Consider the following 26,803-nt stretch of genomic DNA (forward strand, 5'->3'; position numbering starts at 1 on the left):
TCTCTATATAATTATATATGTGTACTTTATATATGTAATCTATATTTCAGCTGATGGAAAGATGGAAACGTAGGCAATGATCTGAGCATAAGTCAGGTCCCAAGGATTCCTTAGACTCAAGCATTGCTCAACACAACGTGGGGACCGAGGGCTAACTTGCCGGTCCAAGCCTGTCCTCCGCTGCCCCCTAGTGGTGGATAAGGAGCTTGCTGTGCAGCTGCTCCTCAGCGCTCCGTCGGTCCTGCTGCCTCTTCTCGTGGCCTTTTGGCATCATCACTATCTGACTCAAGAGCATTCTCTGGAGGTGCTGTTCAGACAGAATCCAAGGCAGGCTGGGAGCTCGGACACAGCTCGTTTATTAACTTTTCCAAGGACCTGGGTCTGGCATTTACATTACAGCCAGATCAGAAAAACGAATGTCAATGGAGAGTGTCTGATCTGGAAAGACTCCCCCTGCCATCCCCAAGCGCAGGCTCACGGATCATCCCTCCTACCACAAAGAGGATCTTGGGGAATACACTAACGTGGTGATGGGAGTGAGATTTGGGGGGATGCTACACCCTGCAGTGCGCTGACTGCAGGCGAGATCACAGTCCTAAGGGATGAGAAACGTGGAGTCTGAGGAAGATGGGATCTGGACCTCTATCTCGTCCTCTCACAGGTCTCCCTGGGCTTTTGGAACAGATTCAGTCTCCTTTCCGTTGCGGGACACACTTGTAATATGGATTTCAATTGTGCTGGAGTCAGAACCTGGAGAGGAAAAAAAGACTGTCACGTGACGGTGTCCGTGTCCGAGAACGTCTTTCACAAGCTTCACAACCGTCTGTATTTAAAAAAGAAAAGTACATGATACTTTCACCTACACGTGGTTAAATCATTCCGAAGGACAAAAGTCCTACAGAATCATCTGGGGCAGCTGATGTATGACCTCCCTGAAGGGAGGTCCACCCTGTCTCCCTTCCTCCAAACCTCACCACTGGGCAGCTCACCGCATCTCAGCCGAACCCTGTGGAGGCTGCAGCCCAAACGGAAACAGACTGTTGACACGGGGGAGTTTCGGAGCCCTGGAACACGCTGTCTAAGGGGACCGAGATCTCAGCTGCCCCAGGGGTCACTCGGGGGCAACAGGGCTCCGGGGTTGCCCGACCACCTGCTCTCAATTCCACGAGGTGCCCCAAGGACTCCTCTTACTAAAACTTAAGAGGAGGGACGTAGGTAACCATCAGTAGAGTGAAAGCAAACGTCACTCCAGCCAAAAGAGTAATCCTGGAGGTCTGTTTAATCACCCCAACAACACACCTTCCTTTAGAAGGTGTGGGAGATCTTTGCAACAGATGTCAGAATTGTTCTTTCTATGGATATCACTCCACAAATATCCAGGCTCGCCTGCTGGGTGCCAGGTTTTGGGGGTGTGTGTCCGGAATACAGCGAAGGAAGACGCAGAGAAGGGTGGCCTTTTCAGCGGTGCATGGGGCAGGTGACTGCCCTTCAGGAACATCTCCAAATCCCAACTCCCTCCACCGAGAGGCCCCGCTGACGGCTGCAGCCTCCTCCCCTCATGTCCCTCTGCTCACTCACAACCTCAGGCACATGCTTCTCTTACATCCAAGCTCAGTGCTGCCCCAGGGCCTTTGCACATCTCTCTTTCTGCCCGCAAAGCGCTCCAGATTTCCTCATGGCTCACTCCCACACTGCATTCAGGTCTCCACTCAAATGTTACCTCCTCAAGGAGGTGTCTGGGACGCCTATCTAAAACCACTCTCCTGCCCGCTCTTGACGTGTTGTTCTTCGCAGCACTTCTCGCCGCCTTGAATGTTGTACGGTTCTTTGAGACTTTCATTCACAAATGCTGATATAATAATTATTATATAATCATACGGAGAGTCTCAGTGGACAGCGCATTTGTCTACCTTAGTCACCACAGTATCTGTAGTGCCTAAACAAGGCCCCGGCACGATAAACTAACGCTGAATGGCTAAATACCGTGGGGTCACCGCCTTGACGTCCGTGGGACACGGCGCAGGCACCGCAGAGCACTCACGGAGACTAACGTATAAAAACCGGCAGGAAGAAGCCCGCAGTAAGAAGAGCCACATGCAGAGTTTCCGAGGACACTTCAGGGGAAAAGGAGAGGCCGTGAGCTCTCTGTGGGCTTGGAAATGCCTGGGGAAGCCGGAGCTACAGGAACAGGTGACGATATTACCCAAGAGGACGCAAGCGCGGGGTCTGCGGCGTGGCCGACACACCACCGTCCCCACCACCACCCACACCCCACAGCGGCCTGCGGCCTCCCAGGGCGCCGCCCCAAGCGTGAAGAGCCCACCAAGGGGCGGGGAAGGAATTCAGACGACGGGGGAAGGGCCGGTGGCTCCGACGGGGAGGGCGGGAGCGGGGAACCTAAGCTTCCGGAGGGGTTCACTGGCGCTTCCCCGAAGGCTCGGTTCTCTCGGCGTCGCTCGCCGTTCATGAGCGCGTCCTGGGCTCGTGGGAGCTTGTGTGCGATTTCTGTGGTCTTTTCAAAAAGCCGCCGGGTTGGAGGGTCACACGGGGGCTCGGGATCAAGATCTGGCCCGTTACCTGACGCTTTGGGACATATTCTAACCCCTTTTTCAGAGTTCCTGCTTCCTTCCTCGTCCCCCGCGGCTCCACGGAGGAGACCCCTTTGTGTCACGACAAGGCCGTGGTGGGGGTGAGGGACTAATTCTCTGTCGGTGCATGTGCACATCTGAGTGTGCGTGCAGGACATGCGGCCGCCAGCGACCTCGCAGTGCCCAAGGGCCGAGCGCCTTCCTAGCAACTCCCGTCAGGGAGCCTTGCAAGCCCAGGCAGGTTCTCGAGAACTTCCTGGCTCCACGCAGACCTAACATTTGGGAAGGCACGTTGGATGCCCCCGGTGCCCTCAGCTGCTGCTCTTGGATCCCTTAAAACCTCGAGGCCGTAGGTCAGAAATCCCAACCACGTGGTTACTTGCATGAGCCATAGAGAGCGTACAACCCGTGGGCCTGCGTCCCCTTCAAGGTGTTGAATTGGGTCCCGCCAGCCCGACAGAGTTGGAGGCCCTGGGGTGTGTTCCCTCCCACACTCCCCTGGCAAACACGACCCATGGCGCCACCTGGTGGTACGTGGAGGGGCAAGTGACGGCAGAGAGAATCACAAAGAACGAGGTGTATGAGAGAACAGAGAAATGGGGACGGTAACGGGGAAGTGTGGGAGAGAACAGGGAATTTGGGGAGTGTGAAACTGTGATGGAGGATAAAGAGATGTGCAGAGACGCAATGGTGGGAGAGAGAGTACTGTGGGAAACGGCAGAAACTGGGTGGGAGGTGGGGGAGATACGGAATTGCCAGGCAGAACTGAGAATTATGGGGAAGAGAGTACTGTGGGAGAGACTAGCCGTTGTGGAAGAGAGGCATTGTGGGAGAGAGAACTGTGGGAGATGACGGGCAATTGTCAGAGAGAAGGGATTATGCTGGAGAACAGAAATCTCTCTGAGAAAAAGAATTTGGGGAGCGGTGGAATGCAGTAGCAAAAGGAACTGTAGAAGACAAGAGATTTGTGAGAAACCATGAAGATTCCAGAATTGTGGCAGAAAATGGGAAATTGTGGGAGCATTAGGGGTCTGTGGGAGAAACAGAACCGTGAGTAAAGCAAGGGGTTGTGGGAGATGATGGAGAATTGTGGGAACAGCAAAGGATTGGGGAGAGAAAGGGCAATTGTGGGTGAGAGGGAATGGTGCAAGAACTAGGGTATTGTGAGAGAGACAGGGAATTGTGGTAAAGACACTTGGGGGGAGAGAAAAGACGTGCGAGAGAGAGACAGACAGTTACGCCCCCTCACTTCCATCCACTGTGTTCTGCATAGGCCACAAGCTTCCTACCTGTGGACACACTACATGTGCTCTCTTCTAACGACAGCCTTCTTCGTCTCCCCACATGCCCCGCGTCTCGGCCCTACCCCACTGACGCAATCCTTTATACCCTGTGGTCCATCTTGTCCACAGCCACACCCCTATCCCTGTGGCCACGCCCCTCTGCCACAGCAAGGGAAGGCCTGTTCTCAACGCCCCTCCCTGCCAGGCCTCCGCCTAAGACGTGTCCCCTTTGTGACCACGCCCCCAGCTCCACTGCCGTCCCGCCGTGCCCCCTGCCAGTGGGCAGGGCTCGGGGGAACCTGGTCCAGGGTACCGTTGAAGGCTAGGGGAGCAGATCTCCTGAGAAATACACACCCCAACCTTCGAAGGCAATGATAAGGTTAAAGTATCCATCAGATCCTGAACTCTTCCGTTGTGAGCACAAAGTGTCCCTGTTAAAGAAGGGCCAGAGATCTGACACTACGCTCCGTAAAGCTCATGGACAGAGGAGATAATACTTTAAGGGTTTCTGGTGCTCACCAGATAAAAACCAACCGGGTTTCTGCTTATTTGTGAGAAGTACCCTTTTTTCTTGACTTTTAGTCCCAAGGGAAATTCTGATTCTTCATAAAGATGCGATTTTGAACGAAGTTGTCATAGAGAATTACGCACAGATCCCCTCAATGTTAGCTGTTGCCATGGTCACGAAGCTTGATCATCCAATCAACTCTCCCACATCCATTCACTAGGCTAGTCCTACAAGCAAATCTGAGTGCCTCTCTCCACTTAAAAACCCTAACTGGCCTCTCGCTGGCCACTAGATAAGATGCAAACCCCTTAGCAGAATCTGTAAAAACCCTTCGTTATCTGTTCCCGACCTGCCTCTCCAGCTTCCCACAAATCCCACGCTGTGGCCACCCCTGAACACCGTACAGACATTCTGCCCTAAGTCTCCACACGGGGCGCCCTCCGGGCTTCCTCCCCTCCCATTCCAGTCTGCGGTGCAAGACCCAGTGTGAACATCACCTCCTCCAGAAGCCCTCACCCATGCGCCAACACCAACAGAGGCCCTGCCTTTGCTGTGTTCCTTTAACGCGTCAGACTTTTTAGAATAAAATACAGTATTGTCTTTACTTAACTGACACTTGCAAGTTTCCTACATGATCCTTCCCAGGGACACGCGCAACCCACACACACCGCCCCGCCCCTCAGCTAAAACGCCGTTGGCCATATTGCAGAGGCTCGATGAATATTTGTTCAAACTCGGTTGACTTGCAAGTGCCAGACACCACGTCAGATACTTCCTATCGGAGGCTCGGTGGAAGCCTGTTGGCCTCGAAGTGAATCCTAAAGTAGAGGCTTAAGGATATGATAAACCAGTCAAGCTTCATCTTAACCAGTGCAAACAGGGAGAAGCCTAACTGTATTTACTGCTTCGAGTTTGCATCTCTGGGCTTTTCTCCCACATGTAATAGTACTTTCTGTATTATGAGTAGCTCCCTCCCTTTACTAAAGAGACTAAAAGCAAAGCGGCTGGGAAGGAGGAGAAAGGAAACGGCCCAAGACCAAGCCAGCCGTATCTCATTTCCAAGATTACCACTGTAGGCAGAAGGCTGCCGCTTCCTGAGGGTCCTGGCAGCGGCGTATACGGCCTGTGGTATAAGAACAGGAGTCTCCTGCGTGGGGATCATTCTGCCCTGGGCTTGTTTCCTGACACGTATCCACATCGTTTGCCCAGATCGCTCTGCCTTCATACTTTAAACGCAGACTGGAAATTCTCACGGACTCTTTCATTCTCTGTCTCGCCAACATTTGCTCCATGTCTCCGCTCAGGTTATGAATATGTAATGGGATTTAGGTATGCTTACTAGAGTTAGCATTTATGGAATGCCCTCTGTGTCCCAGCACTATTTAAGCACATAGCACAAAGATCTATTTAATCTTACGAAAATCACTGTCGTTAGCACCCTGTTAGAGGTCAAGAAATACCAAGTGAGATTTGCAGGAAGGGCTGTCGTCCTCAGCTCACTTGGAGGAGGCCGAGATGGACAGTCCTGCGCCCAGAAGCCACGAGCCCTCCCTGGAGGGTGTCATCGTGGCTCCTGCGTAGCAAGTCCATTCCTTATATTTAGACCATATGTCACCTTGCTTCTAACAAGCTTGACAAATGTTGCTTTTATTCAAAGAAAGTGCTTACTCATTATGAAGTCTTACTAAAAAAATTGGTTAAGAAGATCTCAACTCTTTTTCCCCAGCTCTTCTGAGATATATTTTACATAGTACCCCAACTCTCATGTTACTAAGAATTCTTTCAATCTTATGTCTAAGAAGTCTTTACAGCTTACAATTAATTACTCTTAGGCCTTTTAGAACTAATTTCCCATCAAAAATGTGTAATTTAACATAATTATTACAAACGACTGTTGGGCCCTTACCACGTGCAGTGGTCAAGCATGAGTGCAAGACGGTACATGGGCTGCAGGGTGATGCATTCTGGTTAAAAGCATTTGCAACCAGCCCCAGTGTAATAAAGTGGGAAGAGGGAGGGGCTTCAGGGCCTCAGTGGGGACAGAAGGAGGGCATGGGGTGGCCTCCTCCCCAAGCAGCATTTGTGGGAATCAACCCCCCGACCCCCAGAAGAGGTGCTGCAAACATGTGTCCGCTTCTTGTAAAGAACTTCCAGTCTTGTTACTCAATGCTAACAGCAAAATGTCTGCTCAAGAAGAATCTTTCAAGGGAATAAAGGTCTGCATAGACCAGGGACGGTAAAATTAATCAGTTATCATAACCGTGACAGTCCCTGAGATTTCGTTAGGAACAAGGATCATAGGTCTCGCGATTTTTCTCTCATTACCCATCTTGATTAGAATGTAAGTGAGCCTTTTGTAATAGTAAATTCAGAATACAGAGCAAATGATAAATTATACGGTTACAGTATGTTTAATGAAAAGTACATATAATAGTTTATTTATATATTTTATAAATATATAAATTTATATATATATATAAATTTATATATATAAATAGTATACATGAATATATAAATATAAAATGTATGTAATAGGTTTAGTAGACGGCAATCTTTAGAGAGACATTATTGGGGCCTTGAACTTTCTTCCTCCTTGTCGGCTGGGTTAGTAGACATAACCCCAAATCCGATTAAACAGGAGTTTAAAAACAGGACCCATCTGAGGACCACAGTGCTAGAGTCTTGAAATGAAAAGGGCAGATCAGAAGAGCCAGCACCGGACGACCAGCGTGTTCCCTTAAATGTCCCCGAATGAGGTGGACAGACCAAGCTGCATCTAAAAGCTGCTGAGGTCAGGTCGTACCATTCATTGTCTGACGGCAAACGTTCGCGACAGGTCGTACCATTCATTGTCTGACGGCAAACGTTCGCGACAGGTTTGAAGTGGCAGTTTTGCTCCTATTCAAAAGGCCGTCCAGCCCAAGGTGGAGCCGCTTATAATTATTACAAGGCTACGGTGCTTAATAACTAGAGGAAAGGTACCACTGTCATAGTAAAAGCAGAGGTGGATGACGCGATGAGGCCTAACGCTGTCACTTTCCGCTCTCGCCTTGAAGCAGGTTCCAGACATCAGGACAGAGATGCTATGCACCAGCCACCTGGCCGTTGATAAAGCATTTCCAGGGGAGCCAGGGGCCCCGCCGTCCGCCTGCCTTGGCGGAGGGGCTCTTACCTTCAGACAGCAGGCTCACGGCCTCGTCGGAAGTGTGCCCGCCGGCCCGCCCCTCCTTCCTGGCAGCGGGGCTCTCCCGGGGCTCACGGGAGCCCCTCAGGGACGGGGGACTCCGCTCGGCGGCCGAGGTGCTCATCGATTCCCACTGGATCTCCTTCCTGGGAGCCTGAAAAGCCGGGCGGCAGCCTGTCCAGCCGTAGAAGGCCAGGGACAACAGGAACCCTTGGGCTGGATTCAGTATCCCCTGGCAGGGAGGACAGAGAGACAGGGGTGAGTAGGGTGGGACGGTGGGAATCAGAGCACTGGGTGCTCCCAGGGTGACTCGGGGCCCGCTGGGCTGGCCTCACTGCGACCTGCCCCACTGGCCGGTGTGGGGCGAGACAGATTGGCTGGCAGTGCTGGGCCCTCAAAGGTGCCCGAAGACACAGGAGGTGGGGTGGGGAGAGGACCTGAGTCAGACCACGGAGAAGGCGGGAGAGGGAAGGCCCTGCGCGGCCCAGCCGGGCTGTCTCACCTCTGGCCCGTGGCCGTGCTCCCTCGCAGGGACTCGGGGCCCTGCCCCTCGCGCCCCTGTTAGGATGTGACTGCACAAAGGCACCTGAGCCTGTCAGTCCAGGAAACTCTGCTTACGTGTGGTCCCTGCACGTGACCACGGCACGGGCAGGGGTGGAGGCAGGCAGTGTGGGTCTTACCCTCCTGCGTCAGCTTTCCCCCGACTCTGAAGCAACATACATTTTAATTCTGTGTAGGGCACCGTGCATCTCTCCACGAACAGCTCGTGTGTGGATTTTTGTATTTGGAAATGCAATATGATGAAAACACTGAGGGAAGCGACCCATGCTCTTTCCACCTTATCATGGTTTTGTGTATTTCTTGCCAATAATTTTTCATGCACGTGTTACTAGGTAGTTGAAATCAGTATAATTATTAGATCTTGCGTGTTTCACGGAACACTAGATTTCACAATTGTCATTTTTTTACACTGTCATCTTTGACATCGGCATAAGATTCCTCAAGATCAAAGACCATCATTAACTTAACCGTTCCCTTTTGTTTAAAACAATGTGGGTTACCTATAATGCTTTATAATTACGGACAATGTTATAAGCAATACCTACATCCCTATGGTTTTTTCAGTCTGAAACATTTCTTCAAGAGAAATTCCCTGATATGTTAAATCAGCCTGAAAGGTTTGATTCACTTGCCAAGTTGATTTACCAGAGTCATGTCCATTTAATAACGACCCCAACACTGAATGAAAACAGCTAGCTCGTGGACCCAGGCCAGATGTTAGCATCCCAGGAACCTATTCAACTCCCTGCATATTTAAATAACATATAGATCATACTTCTGAGTGGTTTTATCCCTTCTGTTTTTTTTTTTTTTCTTTAGGAAGAACATTTTAAATTAAGATAGACCTACCATCATGAACCATGTGGTCTCGGCTGCATTTCTGACCTGTTTCAAAGAGTCTCCATTGATATCTGGTTGCATTTCAAGATAGAATAAAAGGCTTTCATTGATGATATTCGACACCCAACTGTTAGAAAGAAAATGGCCCACAGGTGAAGAGAACATGTGACATAATTCTTTTTTTTTTTTTTTTTTGTGATATGCGGGCCTCTCACTGTTGTGGCCTCTCCCGTTGCAGAGCACAGGCTCCGGACGCGCAGGCTCAGCGGCCATGGCTCATGGGCCCTGCCGCTCTGCGGCATGTGGGATCTTCCCGGACCGGGGCACGAACCCGTGTCCCCTGCATCGGCAGGCGGACTCTCAACCACTGCGCCACCAGGTAAGCCCCCACAATTCATTTTTAACGCTGGGGGTCAGGGACCATGCCTCCCGACACCTAGAAGTCCTGGGGCAGGGGCAGTGCTGCTTAGCAGCAAGGAGGACGCAGCACACCAAGAATCTGACGTAAGACATGCCACCCCTCTCAGCCCAAAGCAGAGACCAACATATCCTTCCGATGGTCGCACTCAACACCACATCAGGCGGAAGGTTCTAGCACACGTCAAATAACCCAGAGTTCATCCTTCCTCTGAAGAGTAAGCTAATGTTTTGATGGAGACCAAAACAAATCTTGACATTTTATGTTTGAATTTTCTGAGGTTATTGTTGGCAGGGAGGTGACGTTTGAAACCACAAGCTCAGTGTATTTTTAGAGGGAGCTAATGTACGTCTCTCGTAGGAGACTGTGCAAACAAACCTGCTCGCATCACATCAATCATTAACACCACAAAGGCGTGCTCTGTCTTGCGAAGCATTGCTTCACCACAGCGAAGTGTTTCCTGATTCCAGTCGATTTTGCATTGGTCACAGGTCTATGCCCAGCACACCCACTTGAAACGCTGGGGCAGGACACCTGTGGTGGGAGGGGGGGGTGGGTGGGGGAATGGGGGTGGGTAGACAGTTGAGGACAGGAAGATTGCTCTCTACCCTTCTTTTTTTATTATTATTTTTATTTTTTTGGCCGTGCCACGCAGCTTGTGGGATCTTAGTTCCCCAACCAGGGATGGAACCCATGTCCCCTGCAGTGGAAGCGTGGAGTGCTAACCACTGGACCGCCGGGGAAGTCCCACTCTCTACCCTTCTTGCCTGAGCGGTGAGTCATAACACTAAAGATGGGCCCTTGCCCTTGTATCTTGTCAGATACAGGAATCCTGGTGTCAAGACTGATGCAAGGACTTCCCTGGTGGTCCAGTGGTTAGGACTCCACGCTTCCACTACAGGACGTGCGGGTTCGATCCCTGGTCGGGGAACTAAGATCCCACATGCTGCGCGGCAAAAAAAAAAAAAAAAAAGCCTGCTGCCAGTGGGTGGACTTAGAAGGCACTTGATTTAAATGCTAACCCCAGCGACGGGGCAAAACTGCGGAGGCCTATGGGAGGGACGCATCAAAACTAAACTCGCGACTTTTCGTTCTTAGGGCTCTTTATGTAGTTTGAGTAGATGTGAATAGCTTTCCAGAAGTTCACGGATGGTAGACTTGCCTTCCTGTCTCACAAGCATTTCCTCCAAAGGCACCTAGCACAAGTTTCAAAAATTTCCTCTCCGAAGACTCTTCCCTTTGGAACTTTCAGGTCACACTTGGAAAAGCAAATGACAGGCGGTTTGCATTTCCCTTCCCAGGGACAGTTTTTTAAAAAAAAGAAGAAAGGTTACCAAATAATGAAAACCAGCATTATTTTGAAAAATCGGGTCTTGATCACGTCTCCCATCCGCCTCTCGTTCTCCGTGTAAACTCCTTGACTTCCTTTTAGTAAAGAGGCCACTGTAAAGAGCAGAGGGGAACAGCACGTCATTTCATTATTTACGTTTCCCGCGTGCAGAGGAAGGGCAGTAAAGCAGGTGGGAGCTCCGAAGCAGAGCCAGGAGAGCGTGACGCCCGGCGAGACCCGGCCGTGCTTTCCTCACCACCTGCCCGTGGGACTTCTCGGAGACTCACGGGAATATAGAGTTTTTAAACGTTTACTATGGAATCACTTTAGATTTACACAAGATTTGCAAAGACAGTACCGAGAGTTCCCGTATACCTACACCCAGCTGTCCCCAGAGTTAACATCTTACACGACCATAGTCACATTGGTCACCATGAAGAAGTCAACACTGGTACAGTGCTGTTAACTACACTCTGGATTTTATCTGGGTTTTACTAGTTCGGGAACTATATTTGTTTACGGTTTATATTTTTTACTGTAAAAATAATGCATGCTCACTATTTTAAAATGTTGAAAGATTTGACATTTATCCTTGTAGACAAGTTGGAAAATATAAAAAAGTTTAGAAAAGAATTGATAACCCGTAGTTCACCCAGAGACAACCATCGTTAGCATCTTAGTGTATTTCCTTCCAGTCTTCTTTCTATAAGTCATTTTCATTTGTTTGATGTAATCAAATCACTGTTTTTTAATGCAATTTTGTTAAAAAAAAAGCTATATTTAATAGACTAGTTTTTGGGGGGAGGGGTTTCTTGTTTTTAATTTTTATTGGCGTATAGTTGATTTACAATGTTGTGTTAGTTTCAGGTGTGCAGCACACTAGTTTTAAATGCAGATATGCAAAGAGCTGCAGTGATTTTTCTCTCCCTAGTGGTAGAGCACTTCACTTAGGTTCAATTTCTGCAACCCACAGCTGATCATCAAGTGACCTTTCTGTTAAGGTGTGTTTCTTTCTTCTCATTCTGCCCGTGAGGGACCCACAGGGCGGCATGAGGGGCCTGGAGACTTGCCTCGGGGCACGTTTCCTTGAGGACAGGATGGGGGCTGGAATGCAGGTCCCCTGCCTTGGCCCGGAGGTCTGTCCAGTGCATTCTGCTGACTCACAAGATCCCTTTCACCCAGTTCTTCCTGATGCATTTGACTCACTTCCTGTGCTCTCCTTCCTGTTTACTGCCCAAGTGGGAGAAGACACAGGCCCAGACATCACGGGGAGGGCCCAGGCTCCCAGGACGGCTCAGTCCACAGCCATCCCTTCCCCTCGGCTGCCCTTTCCTTTCCTGATCCCGTCTCCCCTCCGCAGTTTTCCAAGGCCACTCGGGTCCTCTGGGGCACGCCCATGGCAGACTCAGGAGGAGCCCAGACAGAAGTGAAACGTCCCCTGGTCCCGGCTTTGAGCTAGCAGACGTTGGCCAAGGACTCGTACAGCCCGTAATTGAGTAGGCTCGCTCCCTCTCGTTTATTAAACCCCCTCACTTTCCCCAGCTGTATTGTGCTCCTGTCTGGAGGATGACAAATGAGGTCCATGGTCCTAGATAATGATCAGAGCCCGTGGCCTGGGGCCGTAGCCGCGGCCTCGCCCCCAGAGCACTTCCCTGGGTTTACCTGCAGTCACTGTCTTTCGGAACAGGATGGGGTTGGCCACGAGGACGAGCAGCAGAGGCAAGTACGTGGTGACGTAGTGGGGGATGGCGTGCTCCAGACCCCTGTCACACCTGAGGGAGGAAAGCCGGGTCATTCTCCAAAACACCGGGGCTTTGCCTGAGATACGCCGACTCATCTGCAAGTCGAGACAAGAGGACCAGATCGAAGGAAACACACAGATCAGCTTCTGACTCATATCTCACGTCTGCGGACAAGCGATAAATCACAGAAGAAGGAGGGTCACTCATGGTTCTGTGTGTCTCGTGAATCAGGGAGCTTTTAAAGTTCCCTGCTGGGAAAAGCTGAAGAGGGGAAAAGGCTCTCTGGGGTGGTGGATCCCCCCCAACTCCCCCACTGGGTCTCTCAAACAAGTGGGTCTCCCCGTACTTGTCTTTCAAACAAGGCAAAGGTGTTCTACGAACCTGCTGGGTTTTCGGCACTTACTACACATGTGCTAAGCCTGGCTGACACCACACATGGGATCCAAGCTCTGTCCTCGACCATCAAAATACCCGAGCCTCACACGGCACAGGATATCTGTTGTCATGGTGACAGGTAATCATTTCAGGGGTTCTTTTCGGGGAGGGGGACCCGGATTTCTACTGATGGGTCTTGAGAATCATCTATCACCACAGGACACGGTGGGTGCCACACACAGGTATGCTACCAAGGCCGGGGCTATCAGTTAACAAATACATAGTGTAGAGGAAAACGGCAAAGAGGAAGAGAGAATCCAAAGCAGAGGGGATGTTGCCCAGGCCCGACCCCAGATGGGGTGGAAAAGCAGAGGAGGGAACAGCTCCTGTGGCCACGGAAGGTGGAGTGATAAAAACGCTACTGCTCTCGTTTTCATATGTAAGAAGTGCTCACACCAGAGGGGCAAGTGGCTGAAAGTGCATGGAAACAGGGAAGAAAAATGCAGTGCCCATCTTTGTTGCCTTAAGGATGACAGTACCACCTGAAGATGGTGCCTTCTTTTTGTTTTTTGGTTTGCGTGTTTTGTTTTTTACCCTGAAAGCCGTATTTTATTGGAGTATGGTTGACTTACAATGTTGTGTTGCTACCTTCTTTTATTTTATTATTATTTTTATTTTTGCTACCTCCTTTTTAACAGAAGCTTTCCTCTTCAGCTGTGAAAGCTAAACTGTGGTCTGGAAGGGCTTGAGGGGAGAAAGGGAAACAAGAGGGGGAAGAGATGAGATTCGGGTGCCTGTACTGAACGTAAGGAACAAACGAGAGAGGGTGGGAGCCTGCAGAGCGCCGAGGGCTCTGGGTCGTCGTGGGCTCTGAGGATGGATACGAGGAAGGATGGAGATGCTTCGGGGGGGCGGCCTCGTGGAGACCGCGGGGCACCTTGGCGTTCCTGAGTGTCCTTGCAGCAATGGCTCCCTCGCGCTCAGACGCAACGTCCCCAGGATCTCACAGGTGGAGGCCAGAGATAAAAACTCCCTTTCCAATTAAGCGCATCCCTCTGTAACAGCTGCTAACTCTGTATTTGTCCTTTTAGGGTTCCTGGGGAGAGTGGGCTGTTTGGAGGGATCTACACAGAGGCCACAAAGCAACACCAACGTGGAGACATCTGATTGAATGGCTACAAGAAATCGAAAAAGAAGGGGCAGAAACGGTCTACAGCACAGGTCAGCAAACTTTTTCTGTAAAGGAGCAGATAGTCAATATTTTAGCCTCCAGAACCCTCATAGCCTCTGTCAAACTACTCAGCTCTAATGTGTAACTGGCCATAGACCATACATACACACATGGGCACGGCTGTGTGCGAAAAAAGCTTTATTTACAAGAGCAGGGCAGAGGGCCGGATCTGTCCTGAGGGCTGCGCTGTGCTGATCCGGGGTGTACACTGCCCTGAAATCACAGACAAAGAGACAATGTCCAACCTCTGTTTTTCAGCTTTCCATTGAAAATTAGATTATATATCCTTGGAGGGACCTTGAGGCTTTACAAATGGTTGCACTGATGGGGTTTTAAACTTGAAGAAATGCCTGAGACAATTTCAGAGGCCACATCGCCCAGTGTCTGTGTTCAGAACAGCACAGGATGGAGAGAGGTGAGAAAGTGCAGACAGCAGAGGCTCAAAATAAGCTTGTCAAGAGCGAGCGACTTTGTGTCTTCCAGCCATCTCCAACTCATTCTTGGGACGCTCAACTCACCTGCTCGCCCAGAGGAAGCTGGTTTGAAGAATGAAAAATAAACAGTGGGCAGGGGAAGGCTGCGTCCGTCTGGAGGGGGACAGGCCTGGAGGCTGGCACACAGGCTGGTACGGGGGAGCCGTGCCCCCAGCTCTGCATCCACACCGCGCACAACACCGACCCACACGCAGGAGACAGGCAGAGGCAGGGACGCTAACTCAAGGTGCCAGCCACTGTGCTCTCAGCTGCACAGATCCAGGACGATGGCCTGCCCGCCCGCTCGGGGTCAGCGCCCGGGCGTCTCCTGCAAGAGGGGCGGGGGGGGGGTGTCCAGGCGTCGGGGGAGTGGGCTTGCTGGGAGCCCCGGCTTACCTGGCCACAGAAGGGTAGTACAGCATGAATGCTCCCTCCACGCAGAGCAGTGCGGCCAGGCCCCAGGCCATCATGTGGTAGAGCAGGATGGTACTGGGGGAAGAAGGGGCAGAGGGGCGGCCACGCCTGAGGTCCAGCACTGAACAAGCCCCGAGCTCCGCGAGCGGCAGGAAGATGCACGCAGAGCAAACCCTTGGCAAACAGCTGCCTGATTTCGCCTGTGAGGTTTTTATTTTTCCTCTGATTGAGGTGAAATTCATATAACATCAAACTCACCATTTAAAAATGAGCAACTCAGCGGCATTTAGGACATCTACAGTGCCGTGCAAGCACCCCCTCTATCCAGTTCCGAAACATGTTCATCCCCCCAGAAGGAAACCCGGACCCATCCAGTGGGCTTTCCCCATCCTGCTTGTGCCCCCGGCCCTGGTACCACTCATCTACCACCCGTCTCTGTGGATTTGCCTATTCCGGACATTTCCTCCAAGGGGAGTCACACACGACGTGGCCTTTTGTGTCTGGCTTCTTTCCCTCAACCTAAGCCTTTCAAGATTGAGAGGAGGGGACTTCCCTGGTGGCACAGTGGTTAAAACTGCACGCTCCCACTGCAGAGGGCCCGGGTTCTATCCCTGGTCGGCGAACTAGATGCCACATGCATGCTGCAACTAAGAGTTTGCATACCACAACTAAGGAGCCTGCATGCCTCAACTAAGGAGCCCGCCTGCTGCAACTAAGGAGCGCGCATGCCGCGACTCAGGAGCAGGTGACCGCAACTAAGGAGCCTGCCTGCCACAACTAAGACCTGGCACAACTAACTAACTAACTAAATAAATAAATAAAAGATTAGAGGAGTGAGGCACGGGTACCTCATAATTCCTCCTAAGTGCCTGGCTCCCCCAGTAGGCAAGCAACTCCTGGCCTCTGTCCTTCCTGAAGTCACCTCTGTACCTAACATGCAAGCGTCTTAATGCTCAGTCCAAACCAAGAAGAAGGTCTCTAAGAAATGGGTGGTTGTTCGACGTTCCAGGACAGCGGGGAGGTTTCCCATCTTGTCCCCCTACCCCCCATTCCCTGCATAGTTCAAATTCTCTCATCGTTACCATCTCCATCCTTCACCTCTGTACTCCCACACACCCCACCCTGTCCCCCTGAGAGATTCGAGGCAGCCAGCCTTGCAGGTGGGGTCAGGACGATGGACCACCTGAGCCCGTGCAGAGCTACCTTGCTCTTCCAAGACAGCCTTTGTTTGCCTCTTCTGTGCAATGGGACGTGGCCCAGGGCTGCTCCCTCAGAGGTGCCCACTGTTACTCAAAACTCTGCCAGATGGGACTTCCCTGATGGCGCACTGGTTAAGAATCCACCTGCCAATGCAGGGGGACACGGGTTCGAGCCCTGGTCCGGGAAGATCCCACATGCCGCGGAGCAACTCAGCCTGTGCGCCACAACTACTGAGCCCGTGCGCCACAAATACTGAGGCCGCGTGCCACAAATACTGAAGCCTGCGCGCCTAGAGCCCGAGCTCCGCCACAAGAGAAGCCACCTCAACGAGAAGCCCGAAGAGTAGCCCCTGCTCGCTGCAACTAGAGAAAGTCCGCGCGCAGCAACAAAGACCCAACGCAGCCAAAAATAAATGAATAAAATAAATTTTTTAAAAAACCCTCTGCCAGACGCCTGGCAGAGGGTGCAGCCCCTGGCCCATCAGGACTTTAACCCTGCGGACCCGCCGTGGGGACAAAGGGCGTGGTCAGGGATGCGGTGAAGGACGCCCTTCTACAAGGAGACGGGAGGGAAGAGAGATGGCCCAGAGGGCGTGCTTTAGGGCGGAAACACTGCACAGCCGGCCCACTGGGCGGCCCCGCGGACGCGGCTGCACCTTCGCCTCCCCTGGCACTGCTGGTTCTGGAGCGGCCCTTCCCTGCCCGTCCGGCTTTGGGAGCGTGCGGGGGTCTGTCCTGCCCACAAGTCACAGGCTTCGCCGGACACTCAGGAAACTAAGGAGCAGCTTTGCACAGGGGCTGGGCTGTGGCAGGGTGGCATCTGCGTTCCAGACGCCAAGCCTGGGCTGCAGGGAGCCGCTGGGGTCATCTCCTGGGTGGGAGGGCGAGGCCAGCTCGCGCTCCCCAAAGCCCGGCCCTCGGTTCCCCTCGGCCCCAAACACCCACGAGGGGGGGGGAAGTCAGAGCCGGCCGCGGGACCCAGGCCGCGGCCACGTCAATAACCGATACAGCCAGAAAGCCACACCCATGTGGCCGTGGCGGATCGATCCGGAGCAGCCCCGGCTGAAGAGCCTCATCCCTTTTTCTGACGGCAAGCCAGTTTTCACGTGCAGGCACGCGAAGGCCCCTCCGCCCCCCACGACCCTCTTTGCTCTCACACTCCCCTTTTCTTAGGGCAAGCAGAGTTTCTCCCGGGATCTCAGGTGCCGGCCGGCATGGCTAAAACGTGCGTCTCCCGCACCTGGAGCCCAATAGGCAGTTTACATGTTAACTTTCAATCTGCCTTAATGACATTGCTTAGGGAAAATTCTCCCGCGCCAAAGGAAACAGCTAAATGCTGGAAGGATCTAGAAGGGAATGTGGAGTTTAATCCCGCCATACCGGAGGAGTCTGGCCCCCTGCCTGGGAATTCCTCGGGACCCCTCTCCACCAGCTGCAGGTTCTTCATTGCCACCTACAGCATCCACTCCGCCCTCGGCTCTGCAAACAAGCTGGCGATTCAGAGAGGGGCTCCAGAGGCTCTGGACCCGCACGCTCAGCTCTGGCTCTAAACCACCCCGGGCTGGCCCCTCAGAGACCTCACCCTGGGAAGCGTGGCTTGTGCTAGGGACGAGGTCGGGGCTGGGTCTCCGTGGCTAGAGAGCACCCGTCTTATTTCTCTGCTGTGGGCCCGCTCCTTTTTGATGGGAGAGCCCACTTCACCGCCGACGGTCTTCCCAGCCCTGGAACCCTGCCCTTGGGAGGCATCTGGGTGTTTGGCATCCCTGGAGGGCCGCCTCCTGTTCGATGGGCGGGTCCTCGGAAGCCTGGCGTCCTCTAGTCCCTGCACATCCGCAGACTTCGGCCTATCCTAACGCCAAGCTCCAAGATGAATTCCAAACACCCGCCGGGGTGTGAGGAGGGCTTCCTGATCGCCTGTCCTGGCTTCTGAGGGCTCTGTCTGTTCTCCGGGTCCAGAGAGCTGTCACTCAGCCCTGTCCAACTCCAGTCCCTCACGGGTGGAGGTGCATTTCCTATGACAGCAGGAGACATACTCTTCTAGCTTCTGTTCGGTGCTCCAAGGTTCCTCTTATCTCCACAACTGAGTGGTGGTCTATGAGACCTCTAACTGTGTCCTAGCTCCGATCCCTCCCAAACTGAGTGAGGGAACCATCCCACTTGCACTCAGCTTCTGGGACAAGGTCTCCTCCTGCTTGCTGCCTACCCAAAGTCATTCTCCCTTTTTTCCTCAGCAACAGAACCTGGATGTCAGGCAGAGCAGCAGCACGCTTGGATAATCAACCGTATTTCCTACCTCCTCTTACAGCTAAGTGTGGACAGAAAACTAAGTTCTGGCCAATAACATGAAAATGTTATTGTTGTGTAAAACTCTCATGGACAGCAGGCCTGCTTAAAACAGGTCCCTGCTTAAAGGGATCTGGCTCAGGGGACAACAGGCCCCTTTTGCATTGCCCCCTACCTCCTTCCTGTTTTCTGGAATGCTGATGTATCATACTGGGCCATGATACCTTGAGGATGGAAGTCACATAATAGAATGGTGGAGCAGAAAGAGAGAAGGAGCTTGGGTCCCTGATTTCCAGCATAAGAGCCCTAGATTGCCTACCTCTGGCCTCTTTTAGCGTGAAAGAGAAATTCCCATCTTAAGTCACTATTGTTTTATGTATTTTATGTAGCCAAAACTAATTCTCACTGATATACCTGGTTGGCAACCTTTAACCTTAACTGTCTTCCCTACAGAATTTTCACAACCAAGTATACCTCGGTTTTGTACAGATGTGTAAGAGCTTGGGAACTAAGGCAAAAAGGTAGAAGAAAGAAATGCAAAAATGAAGAGAGTACTAAATTTCAGGCCAGAGAGACAAAGTGAATGATGATGTGATATACGTAAGGAATACCAAGGATTTTAGAGTGGTGATTCACTAAGATTGCCCAGTGTAGTCTATAGCTTAATATGGTCTTTATTTGGTTACTCACGTTGGTTTTAAAAGTGAATTTATTGAACCAGTGGTGCTGGGGCAACTGGATATCCACCTACAAAAGAATAAAGGCGGACCTATCCTCACCTCCACACATAAATTAATTCAAAGATCTAAATAAAATTGTTCAAACTATAAAACTCTCAGAAGGAAACAAAGGTATAAATCCTTGTGACCTCGGGTTAGGCAATGGTTTCTTAGATGACAGCAAAAGCACGAGAAATAAGAGAAAAAAACACAAAAACTGGATTTCATCAAAATTAAAGACTTTTATGCTTCAAAAGGTACCACCAAGTAGGTGAAAAGACAACCTGCTGAATGAGAGAAGATATTTGTAAATCATATATCTAATGAGGTACTTGTATCCAGAATATATAAAGAACTCCTATAACTCACTAATAAGAAAGACAAACAGCCCAGTTAAAAACTGGAAAAAGGAAGCGAAGAGATATTTCTCCAAAGAAAGTACACGAATGGCCAATAAGCACATGAGAAGATGCTAAACATCATTAGTTATCAGGGAAATCAAAACCACAATGAGATACCACTTCACACACAGCAGGATGGCTAAAATCTCAAAAAACCAAACACACAGAAAACAAGTGTTGTTATCAAGGATGCGGAGAAACTGGAACCATTACACATTGCTGGTGCAAAGGTAAAATGGTACAGAGTCTTTGGAAAGCAGTTCAGCAGTGCCTTACAAGGTTATAGAGTTACTATATGACCCAGGAATTCCACTCCAAGGTGTATACCCATAAGTATATGGCGAAAACATATGTCCACACAAACACCTGCGTACAAATATTCATTGCAGCATTATTCGTAACAGTCAAAACAATGGAAACAACCTAAAAGTCCAGTGACTGATAAACGGGTAAAGGGCAGATAGCGAAACAATGGAATATTATTCAGCAACGCACAGGAATGAAGAACTGCTGCGTGCCACAATATGGATAAATCTCGAAAATAAGAGGCCAAGTTTAACCAGCCAGATACAAAACGCCACATATTGTATGATTCCATTTACAGAAACTGTCCAGAACAGGCAAATCCAGAGACAGACAGTAGATGTGAAGTTACCAGGAGCTGCGGGAGAGGGAAGAATGGGAAATGACTAGTAACCAGTACAGAGATTTGGGGGATGAATAACACGTCATAAAGCCAAATAATGGTTATGGTTACACAATTCTGTGAATATGCTCACAAACAATGGATTTTATACATTTAAACAGATGAACTTTATAAAGCTATTTAAAAAGAAAAAAGCAAACAAGGGCTCCATGCAAAGGGGGCCTAATGGAAGTGTACCACGAACTCGGTCGGGGACCCATCCTTCCTGGGCCTGGAGCCAGGAGACCAGGACACCCGCCGTGCCCTCCTGCTTCTCTTTGGCACGTAGGTTCTCTGTGTTTCTGTCTCCTCCATAACATGCACATCCCAGCTCCAACCCCAGCTCCCAGTTACTGAGCGCCTGCTACGTGCCAGGCTCCATCCGTAACCATCCACGGGTACTATCACATTTACTGTTTCCAGGAACCTCCTGAGGTGGTGGGTACTGTTTTACAGCTGAGAAAACGGAAGTCCAGAGAGGTTCAGCCACTTGCCAACAGTCACACAGCTAGTGAGTGATGGGGCAGGAATTTGAACCCACCAGGACCCAGGCACTAACCCTTCCTGGGTTCCTCCCAGGCAGCCCCTGGCAGCTCCAGAACCCTTGGGCTCCGTATTTAGCATCCTGTATCAATACATACATCTAAGAACTTTTCTCCTAAACCTTTAGACACCATCAGAATTTTTTATTTTCATGCCAATTCTTATTTTTTTTTAAGTCTTTGTCGTGTTCCAAATATTTAATCTATTGAAATACTGTTTTCAGGGTTTTAAAATCCTGTTTTTTTCTGGTAGGGGGCACCCGGAGAAATCCTCGATATTTCGATTGTGCCTTCAGCCTTTTATAAAAATGAGCTGCACAGATGTTTCTCGGTGGAGGGGTCAGCTGAAAGGTTCTGATCAGCTGTGTCTGCCGTACAGAGATGCAGCGCTCAGCGGTGTCTCCAACCTTCCCTCAGGCAACAAACTAGGGCAGAAACCAGCCGGCTTGCTCCGAATACCTCAGTCCCGCCGATCTCCGGATCACCAGGTAGGCATCGACCGCATAGCAAAACAGCCACCAGAAGCAGGCGCTGTACAGCAGCTGGATCCACATCTGTAATCGGGAAGAGCCGGCATCAGAGCTCCTGGACATGGGTTTCTGTGAAATGAGCTGGCAGACGCCCACTTCCTCTGACGTCACGGGGCAGCACGTGAAAGCCCTCCGGAGAGGCTTGGAAACCCAGGCTGGGATGTGGCCTGGGACGGGTGTGCGCCTTGGTGCCCTGCCTGCTCAGCTGCACCGGGTCCAGCGAGCCCTGCCTTGTGCTACGCTTGTGGTCAGGGAGATGGAGGGCCCAGGTGTGCGGCTTGGCCCGGCATGAAGCTCTTTGAACCAGAAGCCCTTTTGCTGAGGACTAAGGAGGATGGGCAGGAAGGACCTTCCCAGTAGAAGGAAGGCGGTGGGGGGGGGGACGGGACTCGTACGTTAGAAGCAGCAGGAGATCTATATACTAAGATGGAGGCTCCGTCGGGATGCAGCTAGGAAGCAACAGAGGGGAGGAAGGGAGAGATGCTGACGGCTGTGGCACAGATGGCGGGTCAACAGGGTACCAGTGTCCTTTGAGGTCATTCACTGGAGTGTTAACTTGGCGGACAGAGCAATATGGATGAACAAATGGCTATTTTTAAATATATTTTGTTAAGTAAATACATCCATTAAATCAGTAACTTTTCTTTTTTCTTTTTTCTTTTTTTGCCCAGCTGGTTTTGATTGTGGCTGGATCTAAGGTAAGGATTGAATGTGTGTTTAAGGGTGGGGATGGCAAACATACTAGCACAGTGGTTCTAAAACTGGAGTGTGGGTCAGAGGCCCCTGGAGGGTTTGTTAAATCACAGACGGCCCGCACCCCAGGGTCCCTGGTCAGTGGGGTGAGGGCTCTGAGCGTGTGCATTTCTAAAAGCTACAGTGGGCTGGTGGGAGGGATGCGACCACACTTTGAGGACACAGCGTAACGGGGCGGGGCAAAGGGGAGGGAAGGGGGACACCAGGGGAGGTACACTTACTGCACTCCCCATGCAGAAGGCGGTGGGCCACACGTCTGTCCCGTTCACGGCTGAGATGTCGTCCACGAAACTCGGGAAGCCTAACCACACCGTAGACCGGACTGTGATGCCTAAGGGAGAATCAGGTGATGCTTTGTATCTGCTCCTAATGCAAATCTAAAGGTGACTTGTTGACTCTGTAAAAATGATGGATGGACGGATGGATGGATGGATGGATAGATAGGCAGACAGACAGATAGATAGGAAGGGAAAGAGAAAGATGTGAGGGAGACAGGGAGGAAAGAAACACACGCTGGTGTGTGCAGGGAGACAGAGAAAAAAATAAGACTCAGAAGATAATTATCATGGTAGTGGAGCAATCCCAGGTGCTTTGATTTCAACTTCAGCCACCATTGGCCACAGTGCCGCCCCTAACGCTGTCTGTCTGTTTATTTGGCACCCAGAAGTGATTATGTGAATAACAATTTATATTTCTTGGCTATATTTTTAATGTCCAAGTTAACTAGTCCTCACGTAAAAAAGAATGATTGAGAAAGCACATTCTGAAGTTTAAAAAGATAGTTCTTTCATTCTTTAAAAAATATACATTTAAGATTTTCACAAATTAGCTCTTGATAATCTACTTTTGCCATTTATTATTTGTGAGTTTTCCTTGCTATTTGACCCAAATATCTAATCCTCCTCAACACAGTATACACACGTAAGGCATATATTAGGGTTCTTTGCTAAGTAATTCGATAGATAGCCTTTGTTTAAGCATTCACTGTGTAACGCCCTGCTCAAGGGGACCTGTGAGCAGTACAGAGTTACACACTAGTGTTGTGTGTGTATTTCACATACAGAAATATACACTGTGTCACATGCTACCAAATATACACTGTGTCATATACCACTAAAAGGGTGAGTATGAACACTAAAAGCCTAAGATATAGCTTCTCATTCTTAAGCACAGGTAACAAAAATAATGCTTTGCGTCCACATAGTGCTTTGTCGTTTTCAGTCCAGAGCTCTGCTTTGAGCTCGATAAACACTTTTTTTTTTTTGTATCTATATGAGGTGATGGATATTTACTAAACTTGTTGTGGTAATCATTTCATGATAAATGTAAGTTATTATGCTGTACACCTTAAACTTATACAGTGCTATATGTCAATTATGTCTCAGTAAAACTGGGGTGGGAGTTCCCTGGTGGTCTAGTGGTTAGGATTCTGTGCTTTCACTGCCGTGGCCCGGGTTCAATCCCAGGTCAGGGAACTGAGATCCTGCAAGCTGCATGGTGTGGCCAAAAAAAAAAAAAAAAAAAAAAAAGATATTTTTAAAAAAACTGGGGGAAAAAAACCACCCCGTGAGATAGGCATCTGTATTTCTTTTTTTTTTTTTTTTTTCGGCGGTACGCAGGCCTCTCACTGTTGTGGCCTCTCCCGTTGCAGAGCACAGGCTCCAGACGCGCAGGCTCAGCGGCCATGGCTCACGGGCCCAGCCGCTCCGCGGCATGTGGGATCTTCCCGGACCGGGGCACGAACCCGCGTCCCCTGCATCGGCAGGCGGACTCCCAACCACTGCGCCACCAGGGAAACCCTGTATTTCTTATTTTTCAGCGAGGAGGTCTGGTCACCAAGCCTTCCCCTGACTCCTGCTTCTGCCCATTTGCCCGCAATGTCATGCACCTTCCTTCTAAAGGCCAAAGGATATACGAATATTACTTTGCTGACCCTCAAAAGATGTTTGTGTGCAGCTCTATTTTCAGATATTCAAGTTACAGAAACTAGATTATTATTAAGATGCTTTTCCAAAATGCTTTAGCAGAATCAGGAAGAAAACCAATTTTTTATTTTATTGTCCTGCACCAAATTGATTTTATCGTTATAGCTTCCTGTCTTACTCCTCGAGTCTAAGCAAGTGACTAGAGGTTCCATAGCATTTATCTGAAGCCAAGATTCTTGAGTGTCTCCAATCACACAACCAGGAACAGGAGAGCCAGGCCCTGGGACACACAGCCACCTGTGCCCAGAGAAGCACTCAAGGGGCCCCAGAAGCTGCTGCGCCCTCACGGCACAGCGGTGGAAGGCACTTCAAATACCGCCAGCAGCCTTTCCTTCAAGAGCAAACACGACTGAAAAACACAATTCCAAAATGCCAGCACCTGTCAGCCAATTACAAAACATGGACAGTATTTGGATCCTGATTTGAAAAAACCAGTTGTAAAATAGCATTTATGAGACACCTGAACATACACCAGTGATATTAAGGAACTGGTTTTCATTATTTTGGGGTGATAGTGATATCTGTGTGATATATACGTTTTTAAAAAATTCTTATCTTCTACAGCTATATATTGAGATTTGTGTGGGTGAAATGTTATAAATTCTGGAATCTGCTTCAAATTAACCCAGTGGAGAGTGGGATACGGGGATGGGGTATAGATGAAGCTAGGTGATGGGTACAGGGAGTTTGTTATACAATCTCTCTACATTTGCATATGTTAAAAATTTTCCAAAATAAAAAAGTTAAAATGCTTGGCAATATCTAGCATAGAGGTTTGTAAAATGTGCCGTGCTAGGGTTGAAAGCAGGGGTCAGCAAAGTCTCTGTAAAGGGCCAGAGAGAAGATATCTTAGGCTCTATGGGCCATAGTTTCTCTGTTCAGCACTCACTTCTGCCCTTTTAGGGCCAAGATGCCCCCAAACGAGGCACAAGTGCAGGGCATGGCTGTATCCCCATAAGACTCCACTTACGGACGCTGCCATTTACGTTTCATGGAATATTTACATGTCAGAAACAGTCTTCTTCTTTAGATTTTTCTAAAAACACTTTAAAATGTAAAAACTTTCTTAGTTCCTGGGCCATAGATAAGAGGCAGCAGGCAGGATGCGGCCTAAAGGCTGCAAGTTTGCCCATCTGTGGTATAAAACCCAAACTTAGATAGATAAACAAGTAAGTAAATAAAAGTGTAATATATATACATATATATACATATATATATATATATGGGTTTCTTCCTGATTCTGCTAAATCATTTTGGAAACGATTTTGTGTGTGTGTGCACGCGCACGAAATATTAACTGTTAGTCTCTCACTAGTGGTACATTTAGGGATGCATTGTATTTTCTGGGTTTTCCTTCACAGCACGGTCTAAAGTTTCCCTATAAGTGCAATAACAAATACATCAAACTGTTTAAAAAACAAAAAAAACAACGGTCCCCCGAAGGAACTTTTGCCGACCATCTTATATCGCAGAGTCCCCTGGTCGTCCAGTCCGGCCCCTGGGGAGCCGCCTCCGGCTCGGCCCTCCTACCCGTGGGCCGGGCGTCCTTACCCGCGCGGCGACCAGGTCCCGGGCGGGGGCCGCGCGCGCTCATCCACGCCCCCGGCCGGGAGCGACCTGCGGGCCGCGCGCCCTCAACCGCGCGCGGACGGGTCCCCACCCGCGGGCGCGCCCTCACCCAGGCAGCCGAGCAGGTCGCAGGCGGCGGCGGCGCGCAGGATGCGGGCGGAGGCCGGGGTGCGGGCCGTGGCCGGCGGGGAGGCCGAGGGGAGCCCGGGGCCCGCGGGCCAGCGCCCGGGCAGCAGCCGCAGGAGGCCGAGCGCCAGGTGGAGCGCGCCGCTGCCCAGGCACAGCGCGTGGAAGGCCCGCGGCTGGAAGCTCAGCACCAGCTGCGTGGCGGCGTCCCGCGTGGCGCAGCAGAAGGTCCCCAGGCGCGGGGAGGCCATGGTCCGTGCTGGGGATGCTGCTCGGGTGTGCCTGGACCCCGCCGGCCGGCCCGGGTCATGTGCTGGTCTGGCCCTTGGCGGGGGTGGGGAGGGGGGGAGCCGTCATGTGCCCTGGGCCTCTCCGCAGCCCCCGCCCGATCCCCCGCGCTGGCAGTCAAGGCGCCAGGCTCGCTGGGGGCGTCGCGCCTCTGCAGACGCGTCACGAGGGTGATGCTTGGTCGGGGGCGGGGGAGGGGCGGGGGAAGGAGCGCGCCGTGGGGAAATCAGCTGTCTCCCCTTTCCCCAAGGCCTTCCCAAGGGGAGGCGCGGGGCGTTGTTAATTCTCCAGAATCCAGAGCCCCCCCCGCCCCCACCACCCCGACACCGCCGGCTCATCTTGACTCATAAGAAAGCATGCCTCGTGCCAGATCTGCCCTGTGTGGGACTCTGCCGTCCCTAGTTTTGATCCCTTACAGGTTCGTAAACTGTGACTGCAGTGACTGGCATTAAAATACTTCCTTTTTAGGGTCGCTCTCCCATACGGAAACGACCCCCTAGAGCTAAGATTTTCCCTGAAAATCAACAAATCTTGAAGAAAGGGGAAACTGCTTTGCCCAGCTCCACACACACACACACACACACACAGACACACACACACAGACACACACACACGCACTGTGCACCGTCCAGGGCTCTTCCATTTTTACTCATCTCAACAATGTAGGGTTAAGTTTTTCACATTGTAAAATTACTCGCTTTTGAGAGTACCTCTGTTTAGGAAAAAAATGTTCAAGTTTATTCAGATTTTCTTAACTTCTTTCCTTTCTAGATGAA

General features: G+C 50.7%; 1 protein-coding gene across 1 annotated transcript; it reads right to left on the reverse strand.

Annotated features, from left to right (window-relative positions):
- Positions 1-655: 655 nt before the first annotated feature.
- LOC309978862 (G-protein coupled receptor 143-like) lies at positions 656-25,990 on the reverse strand (the record flags this gene model as incomplete). Its single annotated transcript, XM_082865509.1, has 9 exons — positions 656-750; positions 7,552-7,795; positions 8,974-9,091; positions 10,717-10,825; positions 12,375-12,484; positions 14,930-15,022; positions 21,236-21,330; positions 22,281-22,390; positions 25,723-25,990. The coding sequence occupies 9 exons, from the start codon at positions 25,988-25,990 to the stop codon at positions 656-658; spliced, it is 1,242 nt and encodes a 413-aa protein (XP_082721635.1).
- Between the last annotated feature and the right edge of the window lie 813 nt (positions 25,991-26,803).

This window comes from Leucopleurus acutus (assembly GCF_964270905.1).
Source record: "Leucopleurus acutus genome assembly, chromosome: Y".
NCBI lineage: Eukaryota > Metazoa > Chordata > Mammalia > Artiodactyla > Delphinidae > Leucopleurus > Leucopleurus acutus.